This window comes from Oreochromis niloticus, linkage group LG10 (assembly GCF_001858045.2).
Source record: "Oreochromis niloticus isolate F11D_XX linkage group LG10, O_niloticus_UMD_NMBU, whole genome shotgun sequence".
In the NCBI taxonomy this organism is placed as follows: Eukaryota; Metazoa; Chordata; class Actinopteri; order Cichliformes; family Cichlidae; genus Oreochromis; species Oreochromis niloticus.
The window spans coordinates 1,812,046-1,834,545 of record NC_031975.2 but is presented as its reverse complement, the minus strand read 5'-3'; the positions used below and the strand labels follow the sequence as shown (position 1 = coordinate 1,834,545).

The following is a 22,500-nucleotide window of genomic DNA, read 5'->3' as shown; positions in this document are numbered from 1 at the left end:
TACAATCGTTTAGGATATTTACTGAGATCAGAGTGTGCCATTGTAATTTGGAGAGCTCTCACCAGTGAAAACCCTGAATGCCTTGCAATTAACTCATTAGTGTTGCCACTATCAAGATAGAGCCATCGGGAAAGCGCGCTGTGGTGACGCACGCCGAGTTAATGTTCGCCTGCATGTCAGCTCACATGTGGGAGAAAATGTGGCATGCGTGTCTGAATGTGTCTGCAGACACTGGCTGCTCAGAAGATCAGGACTGGACATGATCGTCATTCTCCCCTGAAACACACAATCACAGTCACAGCAACACAAAATCAATCAACCTGTGGGAGAAAGACCGAGTGCCCAAAGAAAAGCGACACAAATGCAGAGAACATGCAAACGCAGGAAGGCCCTGGTCAGGCGATCGAGTCAAACTCAGAGTCTTCATACTGTGAAGCAACAGTGCTAACCGCTGCACCACCCGTGCTGCCACCATCCAGGAAATTTAATTATTGCAGACAAAGACCACTTTCGAAAAATGACCAATGAATTTGTGTGATTCAGAGTGTGACGGCACAGTCATGCTAAAATAAAGACGCTCAGTGTGAAACAGTCTTTGGCTGGCTACAACAAAATAAGAAACACTTTCCTATTTTTACAGTAATTTATTAAAGTGTAACATCTGCAGCTCTTTACACCCTCAGCCCTGAACTCTGATTCTGCTGCTCTGAATTTCACTCTGTTCCCTCAGATTACTTCTCCACACTCTGGTAATCTAGAGTAATCTGCTCTGCATGGCTGTTCAGCCGTCAAATATTATTCACCTTTTATTTAACTGAAGTGCACTAGCTGCTATGTTAACGAGATGACAACTGTGGCTGCCAATAATTACCAACAGCTAACTGCTAACACTAAGATGTGCACATGTTAACTTCAGTGTTATTGAAACAGGAGCTTTACTGATTTCTGGCATTCCTCCTGAAGCACTGATCAGCGTTATGAATGTTAACTACTGCAGCTGTGAGTGAGGGAGGAGCTGTGTGTCTGTCTGCAGTGGTGCTGTGTGAACATACAGCACTGTCGGCATCCATACTGCTGTAAATGAGTATCTTCGTTTGATATTAATATCCGAGTATAGATTTATTTTATAGACAAACGTAATAGCAACAATGTATATTAGTCACAACAGGAAAGGACATGAAACAGTCACAACACCCTCCCAAAACAGCCTGCGAGAGCTGCACACATGAATGAAAGTAACAGACTGAAGAGATCACCAGCTGAGCTTTACATTACTCGCAGTGTACCATATAAAATGAAAGCATACCATATATAACATATTTTTGACATTGTCAAAGGCAGCTATGCACATGTGTTACTTAAGAGACCCTATTACTGAATATTTGCTGCCATTTACGTTGGCACCAGCTCTGCTCAAGGGTGTGTGTGTGTGTGTGTGTGTGTGTGTGTGTGTGTGTGCTCGTGTCCAAACAGCAGCGAAGGAGAAAACCGTGAAATGACATTATTCAAATGGAAGGCAACTCGTGATGTTGATTTAAGTGCAATAAAAGTTTCCCATCAGGTGTTAATCCATTTATTACAAGATGCAACAGGGACAAATGAGTCCTTTGAAAAAATACTAGCAGAGAACAAAGTTAGCTCGAACAGCATTTAGACTTCTGCAAATCCCCCTAAAACTAGGCAGGTATGAGGCAAATAAGAAGAAAAATATTGTGATGTAAGTGATGCAATCCAACTTGCTTATGTGATATCCACATGTGTGCAATGCACAGATTTTTGACCAACAGATCAGCAGGTCAAAGTTGAAACACCTTCACTGCACAGTGTACATTTAAGCAAACTGTGTGAATATGAAACAAACTGTGTGAATATGAAACAAACCTTGTGTATGTTCTCCCTCATGAACCTATGCAACACGCTTGCATATTCAGCTCGACCTCTGCGTCTGCCTGTGTGCTGTGTGACAGTGCTGTAAACTGTGCTCCTGCATCAGGGTGCCACAAATATTCATGAATGACCTCATCACCTTGCTACACACAAAAACATGTTCTGAGTCATACATTAAACTACACCCACACCACTCAGGAGCTAGACTTCACACTTGTAGAGCGTTTGGACTTCTTTGATTTAACCATTAGAGGTGCAAAGTTTTATAGATACAAATTATTTACTTCAGTCATTTAATCCAACAGAAATCAATTTATGAGAACGTGTGTGAATAACAAGTGTTAGAAAATTAAAATTGGCCGTCCCACTTTTTTCACCAAAAAGGGGCGCATCGGTCAGACTCAATCATATTTATTTCATGGCTTTAGTAACATTATGTTACAGATTTAGATCAATAAATTACATTGTATCAATTAAACTGTATTAATATTTTAAAATATAAAAGCTTTTTCCCCACTGCACAGATCAGTAAAAATGTACACGTGCCAGTAAAACTCTGAGCATCTGACCTGCAGCGGCTGGACGCTGAATTAGTATTAGCATTAATTATTAACATCGACACCATCACAGGATCTATTTTCTGCTCAACAAGCATCACTTTAAAGCACAGGACAAACCTCAGTCCTTAAAATGTTGATATGCTTTTTGCATCCCCACTCTGCATCTATGCCATTTGATTTTTTTGCTTTTTGCTGTGAAATTTGTATTTTTTTATAAACTGCTTTCCACCAAAGTGTTCTAACATAGCAGCTATACCATTTTTACAGATGTGTGAAGTCCCATGAGACCTCTGGGCACTGCGCTTGGCCTTTTACTTTCAGATTGACTCGTTGGTCAGGTTTATGCAATAAGAATAACTTGGTTAGGAACAGACTGTGGTTTTGGTTCAAATGCCACAGTGTAACAACAGCTGCTCCATTAAGCCCACAGCCATTCATCTCCAGAGCCTGTAAACAACCAGTTGTTGAGTCAAGTACTCATTTTATTTAAACTAAAGGCAACTAAAACTAAACAAGCATTTATAAGAAAAATGTTTTTAATGATGTATCCAACCTTCTACTCCTACTGCTTTCTTTGGTTTATCGGGGGGTTAAACATTGTGATGACTCACCATCGTGTGTTTCTTGTTCAGGTGCTTCTTCTTTTTCCCTTGCGAGTGAGCCAAGCGGGGGTTGTTCTCCTGGTCTGAGGACTGGTGGTGGAAATTGTTCCTGCAGGGCTCCAGGCTCAGGCCATTGGGAACCCTAGAAGGGGTTTTCTTATGCAGGGATCCTGCCTGGTTGTCTCTGCCTTCCTGAGGCTTTAGTGCCATGTTCTTCTACAAAGAAAACAGAACAAGCTTTTATTAGAGTCAAAACAAGCATTTCATCTTCGTGCAAGCAATGTGCTACAGACTGTATCAGCCAGACAACTGGCCTGTAAGAAGCCTGCAGTCACACCAACAATCAGCAGTTAAATGTGTGTTTGACTGAATTTTTATATCTATGAAAAGCTGCTCATTACACACTGCAGAGCTCAAAAATAGCTGAATACCTTTTCACAAAAGCCCATTTTGACAGATAGCAAATCTCCTCTACAATAAGCAGTGGAGGGAATTTGCTCTAAATTGAAGGGCTATCATGCAGAAAGACTACGGTGTTCCATCACTAAATTTTCTCCAACAAAGAAGAAAAGAACAAGGTCACTGACAGTTTTTTCCTTTTCTTAAAGAACACAGTGGAGCTTCCAGCGAATGCCAGATGGGTTTAAACCGCGGACAGTTTAGTGCTGCGTCTCACGCAACGCTACACAACCCGCATGCTTTACCACAGCTGCCCTTTGGTTTCAGTCACTGTAGCGGCCACAACCACAAAGTCCATGTTGACATATTTTAAATGGATTTAATTTTTTTTAAATATATTATATTTTCGGCTCATTGTCTTCTATCCTTTTTTTCCTTTGCCTCCCGCCTGTCAGCTCGGACATTACCATGTATGTGCACATGGACTGTAATAACGCAAGTGACACGAATGGAAACCAATAAATACACTGAAAAAGACGAGCCTCTGGTGTATTTATAGAGCTCATGTTGGAAAGGAGAGGTGTCTGGAGCAACAGCGCATTCAGATCACAGATTACAAAAGACAAGACGATTTTTAAGTGTTTTTTCTGTGTAGTCACTGAGTGGACAGACTGTAATTGCTTTGATTAACATGCTTCTTATCGCGAAGGTGAAAGGTCACCGGAGCAAACCCTCTCTGTGGAACATGACTTGAACAGATATTCACAGCTACTGGATGACCTGCTAATGAAAGGTGACTCATTATTCCTCCGTGAGGCTGATAAATAAATTAAAAACACATATTCATGGTCCAAGGATGAACTGCGATGACTTTACCAGAAAACCGGATCATCCGCTTCAACTTTAGCTAACATGTTCATAAAACAGCTGTGTCAAAACATGACTAATCACTATGTTAGCACGCTGACATTAGCATGTACCTACACACTCTCTTGTTCATGCATCAGTTGTGTTTGGAGGACTTTGATGAGGTAAAGTAAGTAGCACTGATCACAAAATGGTGTTAAATCAAATCTGATGGAAGACAGAAAACACGACCGTGTAGCTGAGAGGCTCATATCGGAGCTAGCAACAGAAGCCCTGAACATTTCGGTCCATTTTGTCTTCTGTCAACATAAAACTACACAGGAGAACATTTCTCTTCATGGACAAACTGGATACTGAAAACAAAGCAATAAGATGAGTTACACAACTTGCAACTGCAATATGGGAGTTATAGAGTCTGACAGCGCTCATCAACACTAATCGACTGCAGCTGAAGGGGCTGTGCGATGTATTACAGCCTCTACTGTAAAAGTTATCGAGCAAATCAGCTTTGTTATCTGAAGTGGTGACCTATTTTACTCTTTTTGTTCGAGCCATTGCTGTTAATAGCCCCAGGGAGACGTTTAAGCAGATGAAGCGGCTATCAGCATGGAAGTGCAAAGCTGCCACAGCTGCACTGATAACATGTCAATAATCTACAACACTGAGGCTGGAAAGACCAGCTCTAATGCAGTGTGCATTTGTAGCACCGATACATGATGCAAGTGTACACTTTATGTTTGTTTTTTATGCAATTATAGCTTATTTTATATTTACGGGCTTGAAACTACTGGACTGATTAAATGCAGAACAGTAACATCAATGTTGCAGGTGTGGCTCGTTGTCTCACCATTTATTGACAAATGGAATTAACTTTTCCATCTTTAAGTAAATATGTATTTGGTAACATGAAGACGCCTTGATGAAAGTGAAGAAGGCAGAAAAAACACACTAACCAAGTCAGGAGGTGAATACATTACAGGCAAAGTCTACAGTCAAGAGCTGTTTCACAAACGTTACTACTGAGGCTTTACATCAAGACGCACTTCACTTAACAGTCAGGCGCAGAAGGAGAAGATAAGAAAGCATCTGAGAAAAAAGAGACTGCTGAGCTCTGGAACGACTTTCTGGAGATTAAATCAGAATGATTTTGAAGTACGTGCAGAAGTAACACGCTCACAGTGTTACAGTATTGCCACTGTTTCCACTGATAATGCCCTGAGTTTAGAGTTTAGGGAAATTTCTGAAGCTGATGGCGCTACTGTCTGCGCCCGGTCAGCCCAATACTGGAACACAGACGGGACGTGGACGGGAATTTTGTTTTTCCAGTTGGATAAACAGCCTGAATTGTTGCAAATTCTGTCTTAACCTAATAACTTTAATCATTCTGTGACGTGTAAGCATTTAGATTTTATAAAAGAATAATTATACAAGTAGTTATTTTTCCTTTATCAGCTGTCAAGTCTTATTCTTCTGGTTCAAACCTGTGTGGTTCATAGTTGTTACTTCTGCCCTCTGTCTTTCTAGTTTGAATAAAACCTCTTAATCCATCAACATCTTTAAGGATGAGTTGTATTTGTTCAGCACCGCTCAGTGTAGACTCTGAACGAGTCTACCAAACCCCAACTCGGTCTAGGATTTAACCCACAGCCCACAGAAACCATAGTGAGCTTCACAGCTGGCGTACAGTGCATATAAGGAATCAAACCGAGGCAGATTTTCCAGCACACACTGGTTAGGGGGAAAAATCCAGCCCGTCTCAAGCAGCCGCTACTCAGATGGACCACCTCGAAGCAACCTTAGCGTGCCGGCAGAGAATTACTCGAGCAGTTTCACAGATATCCACTGCTGTCAGAAATGAGCTTGATGGGTGTGCTACTGGCACTGACTCACTAAACCATTTCTAAAGGCCTCAATTCACTCACAGAAAAACAAGTGCATGCATCAACTAATCTTGTTTGCCTTTTCCGCCCACACTCATCCAAGGCAAATAATGTAACATGACATGTATTGTCAGCGCGCAGAATAAGTGACAAAGTTATGATGAGGCTGAGAGACCTTCCATTGTGCCAGTCTTCTGCGTGCTTCTGAGCATTTAAACCAACTGATTGCCTGGAATAAATTATGCACAATATGTCTTCCCTGCTCACTGAACAATAGCAAGACAAATTCCTTATTTCACTGCCTTATGATGACACTGAAAGCAAGTAATTGCTCAGTATGGCTCAGTCTGCACGAGCTTTCATTACTATGATTGTCTGTCGGTGTACAAACTAATTATAATGTGGCATTAAGTCACAATGCATATCTGCAGGTATCCACACGAGGGTTTACGACACGTTAATTCACTTTCAAGCCACATATTTCTGTGTGAATAATATTCAAGTATTTGTTTGCATCTAACACCCAAAACCCAAAGGTAAAAAAGAAAAGTGGCGTCGGGCTCAAGAGGGATACATCTGACACGTTTCAATTATTATAGCCCAACAAGTTATTTATAGCAGTTTAAATACGAGCATCAGTTTCTGGCAAACACTGGTTTGAGCCATAATTTGCACAGTACAGTTTTCTGTCCGTGTCAGACTCTTTCATAACTGGTTCTGCCTCATCCTCACTGGCCATGCTGGTATTCTCTGTGCCCGCATCCACGTGGTGACTGTAAGCGCCATTTATAGTTACCTTATGTTTTTATTTGAGGTCATTTGTTTGATGCATATTCTGAAATTTGATGTTTGAGGATATGTATTTTGTCATCATTTCAGTTTATTTTGAAAAGTCTCAACAGGATCTTCAGCTTTATTGTGAAAGGTTTATGTGGAAAATAAACAAGCGTACGGCAGAGCCACACGCTGGGTTTACTGTCGTTGTTGCTAACGACAACGCCTAAAAACAGTCACTTGTGTGGTTATTTTAAATATAAGAGAACAAGAGAACTTTAAGAAATGAATATAGCCACTACAGTGACCATCAGAACCATGAAAAAATATTGCCGTGAACAGTTTATTTTGTGACACCATGAAACAAACGATAGTGTGAAATGAAACGATAGACGTTTTCATATCGTCATCAGATATATATCGTCATATCGAACAGGCCTCAGGTAGCGTACACAGCATCAGAACAGACCACTGAACACTGCCCAGTCTGACGGTTTCCATTCTCGATGTAACAGCTGGATGGTAGGTTCAGAATTCAGTATCAATAAGAAAGCAAGGATTAAGAAATCAACAGGTATAAAACCACTGCACACTCTCAAACCTCTGTGCGCTGAAAGCAGTGTGAGTAGGGATGGGTACCGGTATACGGTGCCATGATGGCACCGGTTCTGACATAAACGGTAGTAACCAGACCGAAAAGCAGCGCACATTTCGGTGCTTTATTTTTTACTGAGATGTCATACACTTTGGATTCTAGCCAATCATTTTACCTTTGCAAGCGTAGTAGGCGGGGCCAGGTACGTACGTTCTTTTAGAGCAGAGCTACAGATTAAAAATGCTCAAGGCGAAGCGATCAAAAGTCTGGCTGTACTTCACAGCAAAAGATGCAAACTCAGCAGCCTGCAACAAGTGCTTTAAGCTGATACTGTGATACTGTCAAAGGAGGTAACACCTCAAATCTGATGAAACACCTGGCGACACATAGCGTTTTTTTAAAAGCCGAGAAATGCGCCGTGTTTGATAGCTTGCTGCGAGACCTCACACCGTGCACATCTACTGCGGGTGTGGTGCCTGTTAGCGGACCCGGAGTTAGCAACATCCCCCAAGAACCCGAAGAGGAGAGTCCTGGCCCCTAGCCCTGCCAGCGTAGCAGAAATGATGAGGATGATGATGGCAGCAGCAGCAGCCGTTCTCCTCTGCGTGAGTAGCTTCATGTTGTTCGTGTGTAATTAACGTTGAGTAGGCTAACCACATTATTACATTAATGCATGTAAGGTGAACTAGCAAACACCGTCGTAGTTACATGCGGCTGTCTTCTTGTTTGATGGCAGATACTCCCTTCACCCTGGCCAAAAAGGCTAAAATGACCAAAGAAAAAGTGGAAAACAGTTAAACATGAGAGGTTTTTGGACAAAGTGTGTGTTCTCCATTCTTTAAGCACCGGTTTGAGCACCGTTTAAGCACCGGCACCGTTTCAAAAGTACCGGTTTGGCACCGGTATCGGATAAAACCTAAACGATACCCATCCCTCAGTGTGAGGGTTTTTTGTTTTTGACCTTTTTGACCAAGTCTTTGTCTTTCCATATGAATCCTACAAATCTATATTAAAAATTATAGATATATAGATTAGAGTTAAAAAATATAGATTCATAGATAATTTTATCCACTGATTTTAATTTGATTGCTATATGTGCCTAAATATAGGATGCTAAGCTGGGCACCTCTCTCATTAAACACCACGCAGGCTGCAACTGAAAGAATAAAATGCAGACTCTCTCACACAAATCTAAATGTTCATTTAATGGACTAACATCTGTCTTCTGTTTCTCTGTGTCTTAATGATCGAGCATTGATTCCTTCAACTTACACAATCAGCATTTTCTTTTCCTTCCTGGTATCAAAGAGGGTAGGCTTAATATAAACGGTGGACAGAGATCACTGGTGGAAAAGCAGTGCTTTAAGCAACTGGTTAAAAAGCTCGACCCAACATACAACATTATGTTTTATTATGTGACAGGACTGTGCAGCTCCTGCAGGGTTTCATGGTTTAGTTACTTCAGTTATTGTGAAATAAATTTCCAGGGAAAACATTACCCATGCTTTGTTCTTACTGTAATGCTGCTGTTGACACCTTGTTTCAATAGATTCACACTTTAAATTAGGAAGTGTGTCATCAGCGGTGGTAGCTCAGTGGAAAAGAAAGACTGCACCTCATTTACTTACATTCAGAACTGCTGCCTTCTGCAGGCTGTATACATCATAGTTTTAAAAATATATATACTGTCAGAAATATTATCACAAATTTTCTTGAAATATTGCAGTATTTAGCCCATCTCTAATAGCTGGAGGTTTATTTTAATAACTACCTTAGCCTGATTACAAATGCTAGGTTAAGTGAAACCAGATAACTGATAACTGGCTCAGATATCAGTCCTTGCATCATGAATGTGGAGATCTCTGTGATGCTCTCACATCAGCATGGACCGAAGCTCTGACAGAAGAATGTGTCCAGTACCTCAGTACTAACAATGTGTACATAATAAAGTGGCCAGTGAGTAGTTGAATACAGTGCATTACATAACATTTCCTGAATATTCCTCTAGGCCTTACGCAGTAGAAGTGTTCTTGCCACAGAATAAATGAGGTTTTATTTATAATAAGAAAACTACAGAGCTACTCCTTCTTTCTTTTCATCCTCGTTTGTCTTGCGTTTAAAAGCCACCTTTGAGAAACCTTTATGCTTACAGTGACCCTAATGTCCAACAACATTTGATTAACCTCCTGAGAACCAAGGACAAATGAACCTTCCCATTAGTGCTGGGCGATATGACGATATGTATCGTGTGGACGATAGAAAAGTGTCTATCGTGCCATTTGTCTTCTATCGTTTCTATCGTTTCTAACCCTAATTTTATAAATTATTACATAAAATATATCATTAACCCTTTACAACCGGTCGGAGCAGGCACGCTCCGTTTTGCCCAAATATTTTTAAATCCCTGTAGAACTGGAACCACATAAGGTAACGCAATAATTCTTTTTGCATATGAAACCGGAGGAGTTGTACTTACATCTTATTCCATTAGCTTGTCCTAAGTCACGGTTTCCTTCCACATATAGCTTTGCAAAAATTGCATAAAAAGCACTTCCAGCAACAAAAACAATATTCCAGAAACACGCTTTGCCGATCCGATCAGCTGTTCATAACACTTCCTACTTGGAATCAGTGTTGCCAACTCCTCAGTAAGGAAAATCGCTATTGGCTGTCCTAAAAGTCGCTAGAAGTCGCTAAATGACGTCATTGCCTAATTTGCATAATTGGTCAGCTAATGTAATTGTAACCTACGTTGTTGGAGAGAGAAATAACATCGTGGAAGAGACATAAAGTGAGTAAAATACGTCCTAAATTCATTTAGAGTTTATTTAGAACTACAAATTAATTTTTTTTAGCAATTTTTATTTTTTTTAATGTCACAATTCCAACCCTGCTCCTTTATCCGGGCTTGGACCGGCAAAAGTGACCAAAATAGGCACTCTGTAGGAGTTACTGTGTGTGTGTGTGTGTGTGTATAAGTAGTTTTAAACCTTGTGATCCACAAAACAGCATAACGTAAAAGAAGAACTGACTGCGTTACAGTCAGTGCGGGAGCAGCGGCTTCGCTCATGCGCGATTCATTTGCAGTTTGGACGCATAGGTGTGAACATCTCCTTCCGTGATAGCATCGGGGGAAGGACTATCCTCCGCCTGTGAGCGCTTTGGCACGGGCGAGGTGCCCACGGCAGCACCGCTTCTTTTGTTACGATGTAGCAAAAGAACTATGACTCTCAGCTTTATGTTCCAGATGCTTCTATTATATATTTTTTGAAGTAAACATCAGTTAGAGAAACAGAGAGCTGAGGTCAGACACAGGAAAGAGCTCTTTGAAGAGGTTTTAAGTCAAAACGTTTTGTGAAATTCTTCGTTTGGAGGCGGATCCCTCTGACAGTTTCAGTTTGCTAAATCCCAAATTTAATCTCCAAATGTTCCTGTAGCAGCCGACAAAGTCATACTGGCCAGAATACAGGAATATTTTATAAGGTGTTCTGCTACATGCCATTATAAACTGCTGTGCTACAGTACTGTTTATGGGCCTTTATAAGTTTTAGAATATAAAGGAAAGAAGTTTTGTGTTGTATTCTACAGCAACAGTAACCATTACCTGCCCACAAGGTGCCGAGTACTACTGGACAAACACAAGTGCACATCATCTTAGAAATACTGCATTCAGGAACCACTCAGACCATCCAGCTACACCTGAGTGCTAATCTTGTCACTGAGCATTCAGTTCATGCACGTTGGATGACCGTTTCTTCTGAAAGCAAAGAAACACAGCGCAGCTCAAGAGGCACAACTTTGATACAAGAACAAGACAGAAAACATGGAAGAGAAGGGCTCGAGTAAAAGAGGAGCAAAACTACTGGATACAAGTGCAAATCCATGTAGGGATAAAATGAAGAAAAAATACATTTGATCCAAAAGAGTAATATTTTTTTTAAAAATTATGAATCAGTGTTGACTTTTGGTCAGGCTGATTCATGTGGTGTTGAATGACAACAATGCACTTTATGAATAAAATTAAGCCCTTAAGTGCCGACTGTGATGTAGCTGAAATAAATACAGTTATATTGCAGAACGTGCAAAGTGTGAGAGCAGTAGGGCTGTGCAATATGACCAAAATCTCATATCCCGATATTAAGACATCTATCGTCCGATAACGATATAAATCACAAAAATGTAACATTTTCTGTAAATTCTGTGAATCTCGGGCAGCTCGACTTGCGTGAAGTGTTTCCAGCTGGGCGTCGCGTACCTGGAGTCGAGTGTTTTAACTGATGCATGAAACGATACATTTTTAGACATAGGTTGTAACGGCCGCCGTTTTCTTTGTGAGTATTTATTACACAGCGTGCTGCGGGGAAAAGCCTGTTCTAACGTTTGAGTCTAAGGTTTATTTTTTAGCACCTGACGGCTCTTTTTTGCTCCTCATCCGTAAACACTCTGCATCTTTCACGTGATTCAGTTTATTTTGAAGTCTCAACAGGATCTTGAGCTTTATTGTGAAAGGTTTATGTGGAAAATAAACAAGCGGACACGAGGTGGTTTTACCATCGTTGTTGCTAACGACAACACATAAACGACAACGTCTGTAGTGTGGTTATATTAAATATAAGAGAAAGAGAGAACTTTAGGAAATTAATATAGCCACTACAGTGACCATCAAAATAATGAAAAAATATTGCTGTAAACAGTTTATTTTGCGACACCACGAAAAAAACGATAGCGTTTTTATATCGTCATCCGATATATATCGTTATATCGAACAGCCCTAGAGAGCAGGGAGGTCGAAAGCACTTGTTCCACGTCACGTGCCTCAGGTGCTGCTGTCTGAGCATGCTCAAACAATTATCTCCACACAGTGGCTCGTTTCACCCGTTAGAATTTGTGTTTTATAAGCAAACAAAAATAAATTGATGTACAAATATCATTTTTCCCTCCTGAAAACCATCTTTGGTGTCTCAAAGTAGATCCAGCTGCTAACAACCCGAGTGTTTCCAGAGGCGGAGGGGATGAGCTCGTCTAAGCCAGACAGCTTTCAGTAAATGATTTCCCTGAAAGACAGAAGCATCTGCAGGATGTTTGCTCCTGCTTGTATCGTTGCCTCGTTTCTCATAACGTCACAACAGTGAGAGCCGACACAACAGCGTCCACTTTAAAAATGCACAGCTTTACAAAGACACCTACACAATTTCCTGGCACTCATCTAATCACAGACACTTGTTCCCCCCATCAGAGAGATGGGTGTGTGGGGAAAAACCAAAAAGGGGATATCGTGTGGGTGATTGGATATGATGAGCCAAAACCAGGTCCTGTTCCTGTCTGTCTGTTAAACAAACACTGATTCTTTTTCTCTCAAAGCTCAGAGAGCAGCCAAGAAGAACTGGAGTCATGGGAAACCAGTTTCTATCTCTGTCATTTCGTCTTATCTGTTTGGGAATCAGAAGTACAACTGATTCCCAAACAAAAAGAAAGCAGCACATAAATCCTTACCAAAGACACTTATGGCTACATTGTAGCCACAATAATCCAGCTTGGAAGTGGAGACAAAACCTGTACTGTCAGTTTTTAATTACAAAGTATGGTATAAGACACGTGTATCAGCAAAAGGAGATTTGTACTAAAAGCCAAAGTCAGCAGATCTGTTTGTATTTATGACACAGCACATGTCAGAGTGATTCCACTCTAACAGTGCCAGTACAGCTCTTGTACAACTTATATAAACATATTGAGCTTGAGCCATAAGAGCCCACAACATTTACCCTTATTAATAAACATGAGGAGGAGCTGGAGCCTGTCAGCCTGCTTCTTTTATGGTAATCACTAAATAAACAAAGTGGGCAGTGTTGCCCTTTTCATATGTAAGGAAGGATGTAAAGCAGCAGGCCTTTTATTCAGACATACATGTAAAAACATATACATGCATACACACACACACCTTTTCTGTGATATCCTAGAGACGAATATTTACTAACAGTATCATATCATCGATTCTGTTTACACGAATGCGCATGACATGCGGTGACAACCTGAATAAGCAAAGCATATTGCGAAAACAAGACTAAGTGCAGGCTGCACAGATCAAATGAGAACAAACAGCAAGGTAGGAAACAATGAGCTGTAACAATCCCGGGCTGATCAGCACGGCAGGATGGATTTCAGCCTCTGAAGCCACCCTTGTTGGCTTAAATAATTACAGCTAATTGCTGACAGATGTAAAGGCAAATGAAGCATTTCCTTACACGGGAGAGGGAGCGCTGACGATGACCGCATGTGGTCAAAGCTTCTATCCGATTCTCCCATTTGCGTTTGCTAAAGAGAACTCCCTCTCAGCAAATTAGGCCTATTTGTTAAGTTGTCTGCCACGTACATGTGAGAAAAACACAAACAGGCAAGAAAACAGAAATGTAGCAAATATAATGGTAATCATGTGACCACTGAAGGTGTTTTAACTGCTCAATATTACGCTCCACATGTTTGTTCAGTAACAGTACGCTGCATGAAAATCAACTTTTACTTCATGGTGGTTTCACCTAATGTAAGCTGCGTCGGTACAGAAGTGGCTTTGTGTAACCTGATGGAACAATTACAAAATGTAACTAACTAACCAACTAATAGCTCGAGAAGTCGATGATCACAAACATCAACAAGATCAGCTGACAACTATGAAACCAGCACGAACGCTGTTTGGTTAGAAAACTCTGGATAAAAGTCCAGAGTGACTAAATATAAATGAATGGAAAAATAAAATACGAGCACGTCACATTTACTGTCATTCCACTGTCAAAGCAATAAATGAGAGGCATTAACAAATGAACAAGTACCGTTTTCAGTTAACTGCATGCAATGATTCATGTTTTGCTCAGAGCTCCTCTAAGCCTCGGCTGAGAATTCATGCGGCCGTGTAAACAACGACCACGAAAAAGAAGAGCAACAAGCAGCATTTGGTTTCATTCTCCTTGATGTGTAAATGGACCTGTGAGAAAATACAAGGGAAATGTGAAAATTCTGGATCCTCTTCTCACAGTTAAACATGGGACATCACCTCTGAGTTGACCAAACTCTAATTCTAAGCTCGAGTTTTTATGAGTTTTATTTAACTGAGGGAAAGAGCTGGGGGTGGGGGGGCTGGGCAGCACCAAACACCTACAACGATTCCTCTTTTTTTGTGCATTTTTTAACTACTAACACACTCTAACGCACAGATCAGCTGGCAACATTACAAAAGCATGTCTGTGGGCAGCAGAGCACCACATCTGACGCGTAACCAACACAAACATATGTAAGCGCATTAGAAAAATCCCCACATGGCAAATCAGAGCTAGAAGGCAAACAAAAACATATGGTGCCAAGTGTGGAACCACACACAGCAGACAATTACAACACAACTCTGCCTGCCACACGGCGACTGAAAATCAGGTTGAACCTGAGAAAAGTGAAGCCATGGAATCGTTTTCAAGCTTTTAAAAGAGAAACCAAGGTTTCAGGAGAGCTGAGAAGAAGATGATGATGATGAAGAGGTACTAGAAGCAAAGAAGTGGCATTCACGACCAAGAGAGGGCATCATACAGTATTAGGACACCTGCTGTGGTGTAGTCTGTGGCAGGACTGAGACTTTATTATTACCTGGACTGAATAAAGATCCAAACTGCATTCAAGTTCCTGCCAGTAAGTAAAGTTACAAGCAAATGTGGAACGACAGATATTTTGATGACTCAGTGGAAAAAGACGGATCCCCAGCAGTACCACCTCCTGAACTCAGAAAGGATGAAAACAGGAGCAGACAACAGTAAACTCGCTCTTGCTGATGGACACAGCTCTAAAAGCAACGCCAACGTTTGCCGTGCGTTACCTGAAAATGTCTAACGTTACTGCGAGTCCAACGTTTTCTCCCACATACATCACTAAACCCGTCGCTGTGGCAAAGAGGCCGGGGGACAGTGTTGTACTACAATCACACAGCACCAACCACTCGTTATGATGCAGCAGGAGGAGAAGAAACTGTGGGAGGAAGCTGGAGCTGCCGTTGCCACGTTTGAATCAAATATTTCAAAAACTAAGCCCAAATAATCACATTTCAAACATGGAAAATGTGACATTTTTAGCTAATACTAAGGTTTAAAATAACAAGCAGGCCGACATCTGCTGTTTGTTTTGTTTTGTTGTAATTTATCGCCCTCCTTTATGCTGGTGAAACACAGAAATATTCATTAAGATGTTTAGCCTCTCAGCCATGCATCAAATTATTTTGGAATAAGCACAAATTTATAAAACTGGATGCAGTGCCACAAAAATGACGGCGCGTAACAAATTTGGTCTCGTTGGCTGTCACTGGCAGCAAACAAGGCAAATATCGGGCAATAAATAAGTGCATCCATCGCTCGTATGAATATCTGACAGAAGGCAAGGACTGACTTTCCATGGGGGCTAAAAGGGGCCAGTGTTACCTCCCTTTTTAAAATGTAAATATTAGTCCATGTTTGCAGCTTTAAAGGAAAAACTTTCTTGGCTTTGTTCTCGCCTACAGACAGACTGCACTTTCTCCGAGGAGCCTCCTGGATCTGATTTCCCTGAGAGAAACTCCACTCAAGGCCAAGAAGAAGCGTCTCCATCAATGCTGCCAGAGTATGAACAACAAAACCAGTCAGTGCACACACATTTTCTACACAGCATTTCTAACTGTGTTTATATGTTCCCACTGTTGCAGTGACAGAAAAACACCAGTGAGATTTTACTGAAGAGCACAGCTTAACTATGGTGAACGTTTACTGATCAGGTGAAGGACTGTGAAACACAAGGATACCACATGAATGAAACCACAACGAATTAAGACAGAAACAAAGTCTCAGATTAACATCTTTACTCGTACACAGAATGAGCGACAAAGTTCTTACAGTCCTTCTGTCCTCTCAGACCTTTTCAGCCCATTTGTTGTCTGTTGTTTTAAAAATAAAGTTTTCTGTGCATGCCGGAGTCAGAGCAAGCACCACTGAACGAAAAACAACCTCTCCTGGGATTTGGAGAGAAGGGAAACCGAAACGCTTGATTTCACTCAAGCTGCGTCTTTGCAGCAGCATCTCCCTCTTATTTCTCTCTTTTCTCCTCCACCTCTATGATTCACAGCAGAAAATTGTCTGAGGCAGGGAGTGTAGAGCCGGTGATGCCGAAGCCTTCCTGTCCTCGGTGAGCTTCTCCCGCCCACCGCCAACAACAGACTGTCGTCAGGCGCTGAAGATCAGGTTTTAGGAAACTTGAAGCAATCAGCTTAATTGGCATCTCTTTCTAAACCACGAAAGAGGCTGGGGAGCGTTAGGCTTCACGCTTGTCTGGTGTAACAGGATGTGATTAATTCTGTTAATGTTATCACACCTTTGGTTACAGTGAAGCGTTTGAGGTAATATTAAAAACATGCGGGACCATTTAGAGAAGAAAATAATCAGAACGGGTTAATGGCCAGACTCTTTGGGTGAACCTCTCTGCGTTCCCCGTATCATTCCTCAGCTCTTCAGACCAATGATGTGATGTTTCTTTTGGGACGTCGCGGCTTCAGACAGAATAGTGCAGGTTGCTTAGCAACTGGGTACAGAAAGAAGATCATTAAATTGCACTGATGCTCACTCAGTTTTCTGTTATGAAAACCTGTTGCCCCGACCCACAGTGATCAGGAATCTGTCCTCACCTGAACTCTGATGAATGTGCTGCGCAGCCTCAACGTGATGGTGGAGTTAGAAAGATTCATAACAAGAAAGCAAAACTAATTAAATATATATAATCACAAAGCAGATGTGACTTCCCAAATATTGCATGAGCATGTAAACCATTAAAAAAGTACATTAATTTTCAATAATTAAAGCAATCAACTTTATATTTAGGAAAAAAGATCAAACGTTTTCGTCACTTTAATGTGCTTTAGGTGGAAATGGTGTCATATTGCACAAACACAGCTTACCTCATCTCAGAGAATATTAAGTTAAATCAATGAAGCGCACTGAGCAGAGTCTATTTCCTGTCTCTATGAAGACCGAGCATGGGCTCCACCAGAGAGCCGACACCTGCACTATTTATAGCCCGCGGACATTAAAGCTAACGGTGTAATACGAGACTGTGCGCTCGGCCTTGGACTGGTAATTAGAAACCCAGCGAAAGCTCATGATCTCCACAATAGATGAGAAGACAGCGCCAGAAGAGACAAAACACATTTCCAGGATTTTGGATTCAGAGCTTTCCCAACGCCGAAGCTGTTCCTATAATGATTACTGTTTCTATGCAACACTTACTCAACTGTATTACGTGGTTCACTCAGTCCGAGCCTCATGTGAAGAACACCTGGTCAGGCTTTTACTACAATAAGCCCTACAGCTGCAAATGCAATAAAAACACAGATTATTGCAGTGAAAATTAAGACTACACATTTTACTATGGTGGCTCTGAGAGGTCAAACACACCGCAACTTGGAAAAAGATTGCAAGAGCTCACAAAAAACATGATGGAAGTAGAAAAAAAAATCTCCCAAACACAACAGAAGTGTTTTTGGGGGATGGACGAGTTACAGATGTGACAGGAACCAAACAATGCACAGAAGACAGACATGCTTAAAATAAGCTGAGGGTTAGGTATGTGTGTTTTAATCACATGATGTACAGCTGTTCATGTCAGCGTCTAGCCAGTTGTGTTTTATTAGTTTTCCGTGCTTTTTCAGCCGGATGGTGTTTCATTAAGCTTCAGTGCGTTTGACCTCTCAAAGCCACCGTACATTTAGACAATTACTTTAATGTGTGCACTGAATTAACTCTGGCCTGCAGGATCGTAAGCTTCCTGTACTGAATGAAGGAAAAGCAACAGGAAAGAATCAAATGTGTCTTCTGTGGGTGAATACGAGCACGGCTGCTGCGAGCGTACGTTCACAGCTTTGAGAGCTCAGGACAGAGCTGCTATTAAATCAGCTCGTTTAAACACAGCCCATCAAGTGTACTTGAGTCTGATGCAGAGAAATCGGTTTTATTTGATTCAATAAACAAACCTGCTGCATTTTGACCCTGCTAAACCTTTTATGTCTCATCTTTACTAAAACAATTGTATTAAATGTACAGCACATGGAAACGTCCATTACACAGTGAAGAAGCTCACTTCCAACATTCCAACTAATTATATTGAAATCTATCAAACTTTGATAATAAACTGACACTGTGACAAAGATCTAATGAAAATATTTACTGCAGCACCTGCCTGAGCAGGAGCCAGATGTAGCGCGAGCAGTTTAAAGCTGTGATGACGCAGAGGGATTTACGAACAAGCAATTAAAACATTTATTGCCAACATCTGGTGATCCAAGACTGATAATTCGTGCTGAGGCTGCACTGAAGTCATTAAGAGTGCGCATGAGCATATCTGCAGCTCAACTACAGCGACTTTTAACTGAGGAGTTCCTAAACCTACGAACTTCACATCGTTAAAAGAGCCACCGACGGTATTCCCTACACATCTCACCCAGCGACACAGGGATCTGAAGGAAAAGCCAGCACGGAAAAATATGCAAGCAACAATTTCGAGCTCTTGCCTTGCAGCTCTAAGCTCAACGTGCTATCACCGCTTTGTTTCACTTCAGCTCAAAGGTTAGCTGCACAACACTTAAAGTTAGAAGCAGGATGTTACGCTGTTGATTCACATTATCTCTGAGCTGCATTCCAGCCTCTCAGTCTCACTGAAACAAAGAGCTTAGCACCCACATGGGAACGACATTATTTTAAGACCCTTCCGAGCGCTTGATGGAATTTTTAACAGTATTCCCATATACATGTTATATGAAGATGATTTTGGCTACTCTGCTTTGCTACATTGGACACTTAACACTACTGGATATGTCACTAGAACACCAGCGTCTCAGACCTGAACTAAGAGCCCATTCGTCCTCTTTTTGTTTCATTTACAACCTTAGACCAACTGAAATAAAACAGTCTAAACGTCTGTGACGTGATACGGTGAGCCCTCCTTATCAGCTTTTCATTTTGTGTTCATCATTCATGTTAGTACATGTACTGTGTGAGGTGATATATTAAACACCTCATACAGTACATTTGCAGAACTTAACTGAGTTGATACATGTTAGGAAAAATCTGTAGTCTGTGCTGTAAAATCGAAACTTTCAGAATTCATTATATTATTTCCCCAGTTTCCATAATTATACTGTGTACAGTAGAAACAAGCAATCTCAACACTTATGTATGTTGTGCACAATGTCTTAGAAAACCGAGCTCAAAGGGTCCTTACGTCTATTACAGAACGCAGATGAAACCACTTGTGGAATATCGTACAAACAGCCTCTCTAATCTTCTCTTTGGGGTCGAGGACAGTTCAGCCCTGCTTTAAAGAACTCTGCATTTATAGAAAAGACATTACACAAACTTTAGGCTTGTATGTGATCAGCAAGTTGTTTAAAAAAAGGCCAATGCTTTCATCTGTTTACTGTACAGTTTATATTGTATGAACTTTTTCAACCTGCAACATTCTCCATGTTTATATGACACATCTGTCTGATTTGACACCTTTATTATGAAGTCTATTACGAAGTATACTGACAGAGTCTGTGTTGCTTCTGTGTTTTCATCATGGTATCAATTGGTTCAGTAGCCAAAGGTCCTCTTGCTTTTGGACAGCAACACTAGAAATTCCATTAGCTTCACAGAAGTTAGTTCACTTTAATTAGAAATTAAGAATAAATGTTTTGTACCGGTCCATCGTGGTGAAGAGAGAGCTGAGTGTTAAAGCGAAGCTCTCGATTTACCGGTCGATCTACATCCCTACTCTCACCTGTGGTCATGAGCTGTACGAAATCGAGGATACAAGCAGCAGAAATGGCCTCTCCCTTAGAGACTTTCAGCCATCCGGGAGGGGCTCAGAGTAGAGCTGCTGCTCCTCCACATTGAAAGGAGCCAGTTGAGGTGGTTTGGGCATCTGACAGGGATGCCTCCTGGGTGAGGTGTGCCGGGCATGTCCCGCCGAGAGGAGGCCCCGGGGCAGACCCAGGACACGCTGGAGGAGGTGGCCGGGGAGAGGGAGGTCTGGGCTCCTCTGCTTAGGCTGCTGCCGCCGTGACCCGGACAAGCAGAAGATGATGGATGGATGTTTTTTACTAGCCTTTATTAAGTTACTGTTAACTGCAGGTGAAAATATCCGTTTACTCATCGTTTTTTAAACAAATCAAATTATCTACTTAAAGCAATCAGATAACAACAAAGGAGACAATACCATTATCTTACCAGTAGGAAGAAGCTGATGACTATTGTCATCACCTCTTTTTGTCATCAGAATTCAAGCGCTCTGATGTTTTACTTTTTTTTCTCCTCAATGCAGCAGTCGCAGTTCATGGATAGATTTTAATGGCTGAACGTGTTGGGATTATCCTTCCTCACCATGGTTCTTTGGCTGCATGACGACGTATTAGATTTGTTCCAAAAGCACCTTGAGGCGACTGTTGTTGTGATTTTGCGCTACATAAATAAAATTGAATTGAATTGAATTCCAATAAATTCCAAAGTTGTTTTTTCACACCAACACTGTGAATGTAGTTTGGTCCTGCAGGTCCACACAGATAATAACTGCACTGTGCCAGATGCAGAGTTAACTCTAAACTAAGCCTAATTTAGCCACGCTGGCTGGTTACTTAACAATCATAATGGACCTAAAGGTTTGAACTGTGATCTGACTTTTATTTGTACAGAAACATGGCTGAATCTAAAGGTGTCGGACTTTCTCACCGTAGGTTATTCGTACATCATTATGTTCAATTTGCATAGCTGAAACAGTGACACACACACACACACACACACACACACACAGACGTTGATGAACTAACCAAAGAACAATATCTTATTTCTAAGAATCTAAATACTACGCAGTAGAAGTATAACAATATGTTCTTTAAGTGTTGGAACGATACGGCGTGGTTACGGCGTGCTGCTGATAATAAACTTGCAGATTGTCCCTTGTCCACTCACTTGCTGTCAGCTGTTCTGGCATCATGGTGCTGTTTGAGTTTGCTAGTAGAGTTTAAATGTACCTAAACACACGTGTGCACAAATGGTTTAAAATCGTCACGTGAAAGTAAATGATGCTTTGTGACTTTTTTAGTACAGCATGCATTTCCTATTCCGCTTTACTTCTTTAGTTTTTGTGTTAAGGCCGTCCATGCATGTCTTTTCTTTATAAGGTTAGCTAATTAGAGTCTACAGCGTAGCTGTAAGCCTGTCTGTGCTTCCTAGTTGGTACTTATGTTCTTAAGCAGGACTAAAAACACAAATAATAACGATTGTCTGAAATTCTAATCTAAAAGTGCATTTATTGTACAGGAGAACTACAACACAGTTTTTCCCCGTACCAAAAAATTCCCTCGGCTTAACTGTGTAACAGAAAGAGAACCGAACAGCTGAATTCATCTGTCACATAAAAGCTGTTTCACCAAGTGACTCTCTGTAAAATCTAAGCTACTATAAAAAACAGATGGCATATGATAAGTGTTTTGTGGGTACTTTCCGTGGGTTTGTCATCACAGCAAACAAGATGAAAGATGAAAATGCTGTAATTTTGCTTTCTGTTTTGCCCACTTTCTACTTGAGTGATTTCTCAGAATGTCTCTCAGCGAGAGAACAGGTCTTAAAATATCCAGGCATTTATAGACGTAGGTGGAGGCAGCATGAGAAGATATTCTCTGTCAGTGGATTCGCCTCCATCACCGCTGGGTGCTGCATGCAAGGTGCTGTTGCTCTGACTGATAGCTGCTCATCACTGATATACCACAGCAAATTCAATTAGCCTGTTTTTGGGACTATAATATCAATGAACGGCTCTATTTTCATACATAAAGTGAAACAAAACAGTCAGGTAGGTCAAACTTTATGCAACTCATTCACAATAACTCAAATTGTAACACATAAAATACA

General features: G+C 41.1%; 1 protein-coding gene across 1 annotated transcript in view; it reads right to left on the bottom strand.

The window, feature by feature from the left end:
- The window catches only part of auts2a (activator of transcription and developmental regulator AUTS2 a), a 317,199-nt gene that overhangs the window by 238,605 nt on the left and 56,094 nt on the right, over nucleotides 1-22,500 (bottom strand). The window contains 1 exon segment of the mRNA XM_025910693.1: nucleotides 3,059-3,265. Within this exon segment, the coding sequence (XP_025766478.1) occupies nucleotides 3,059-3,265 (207 nt within the window).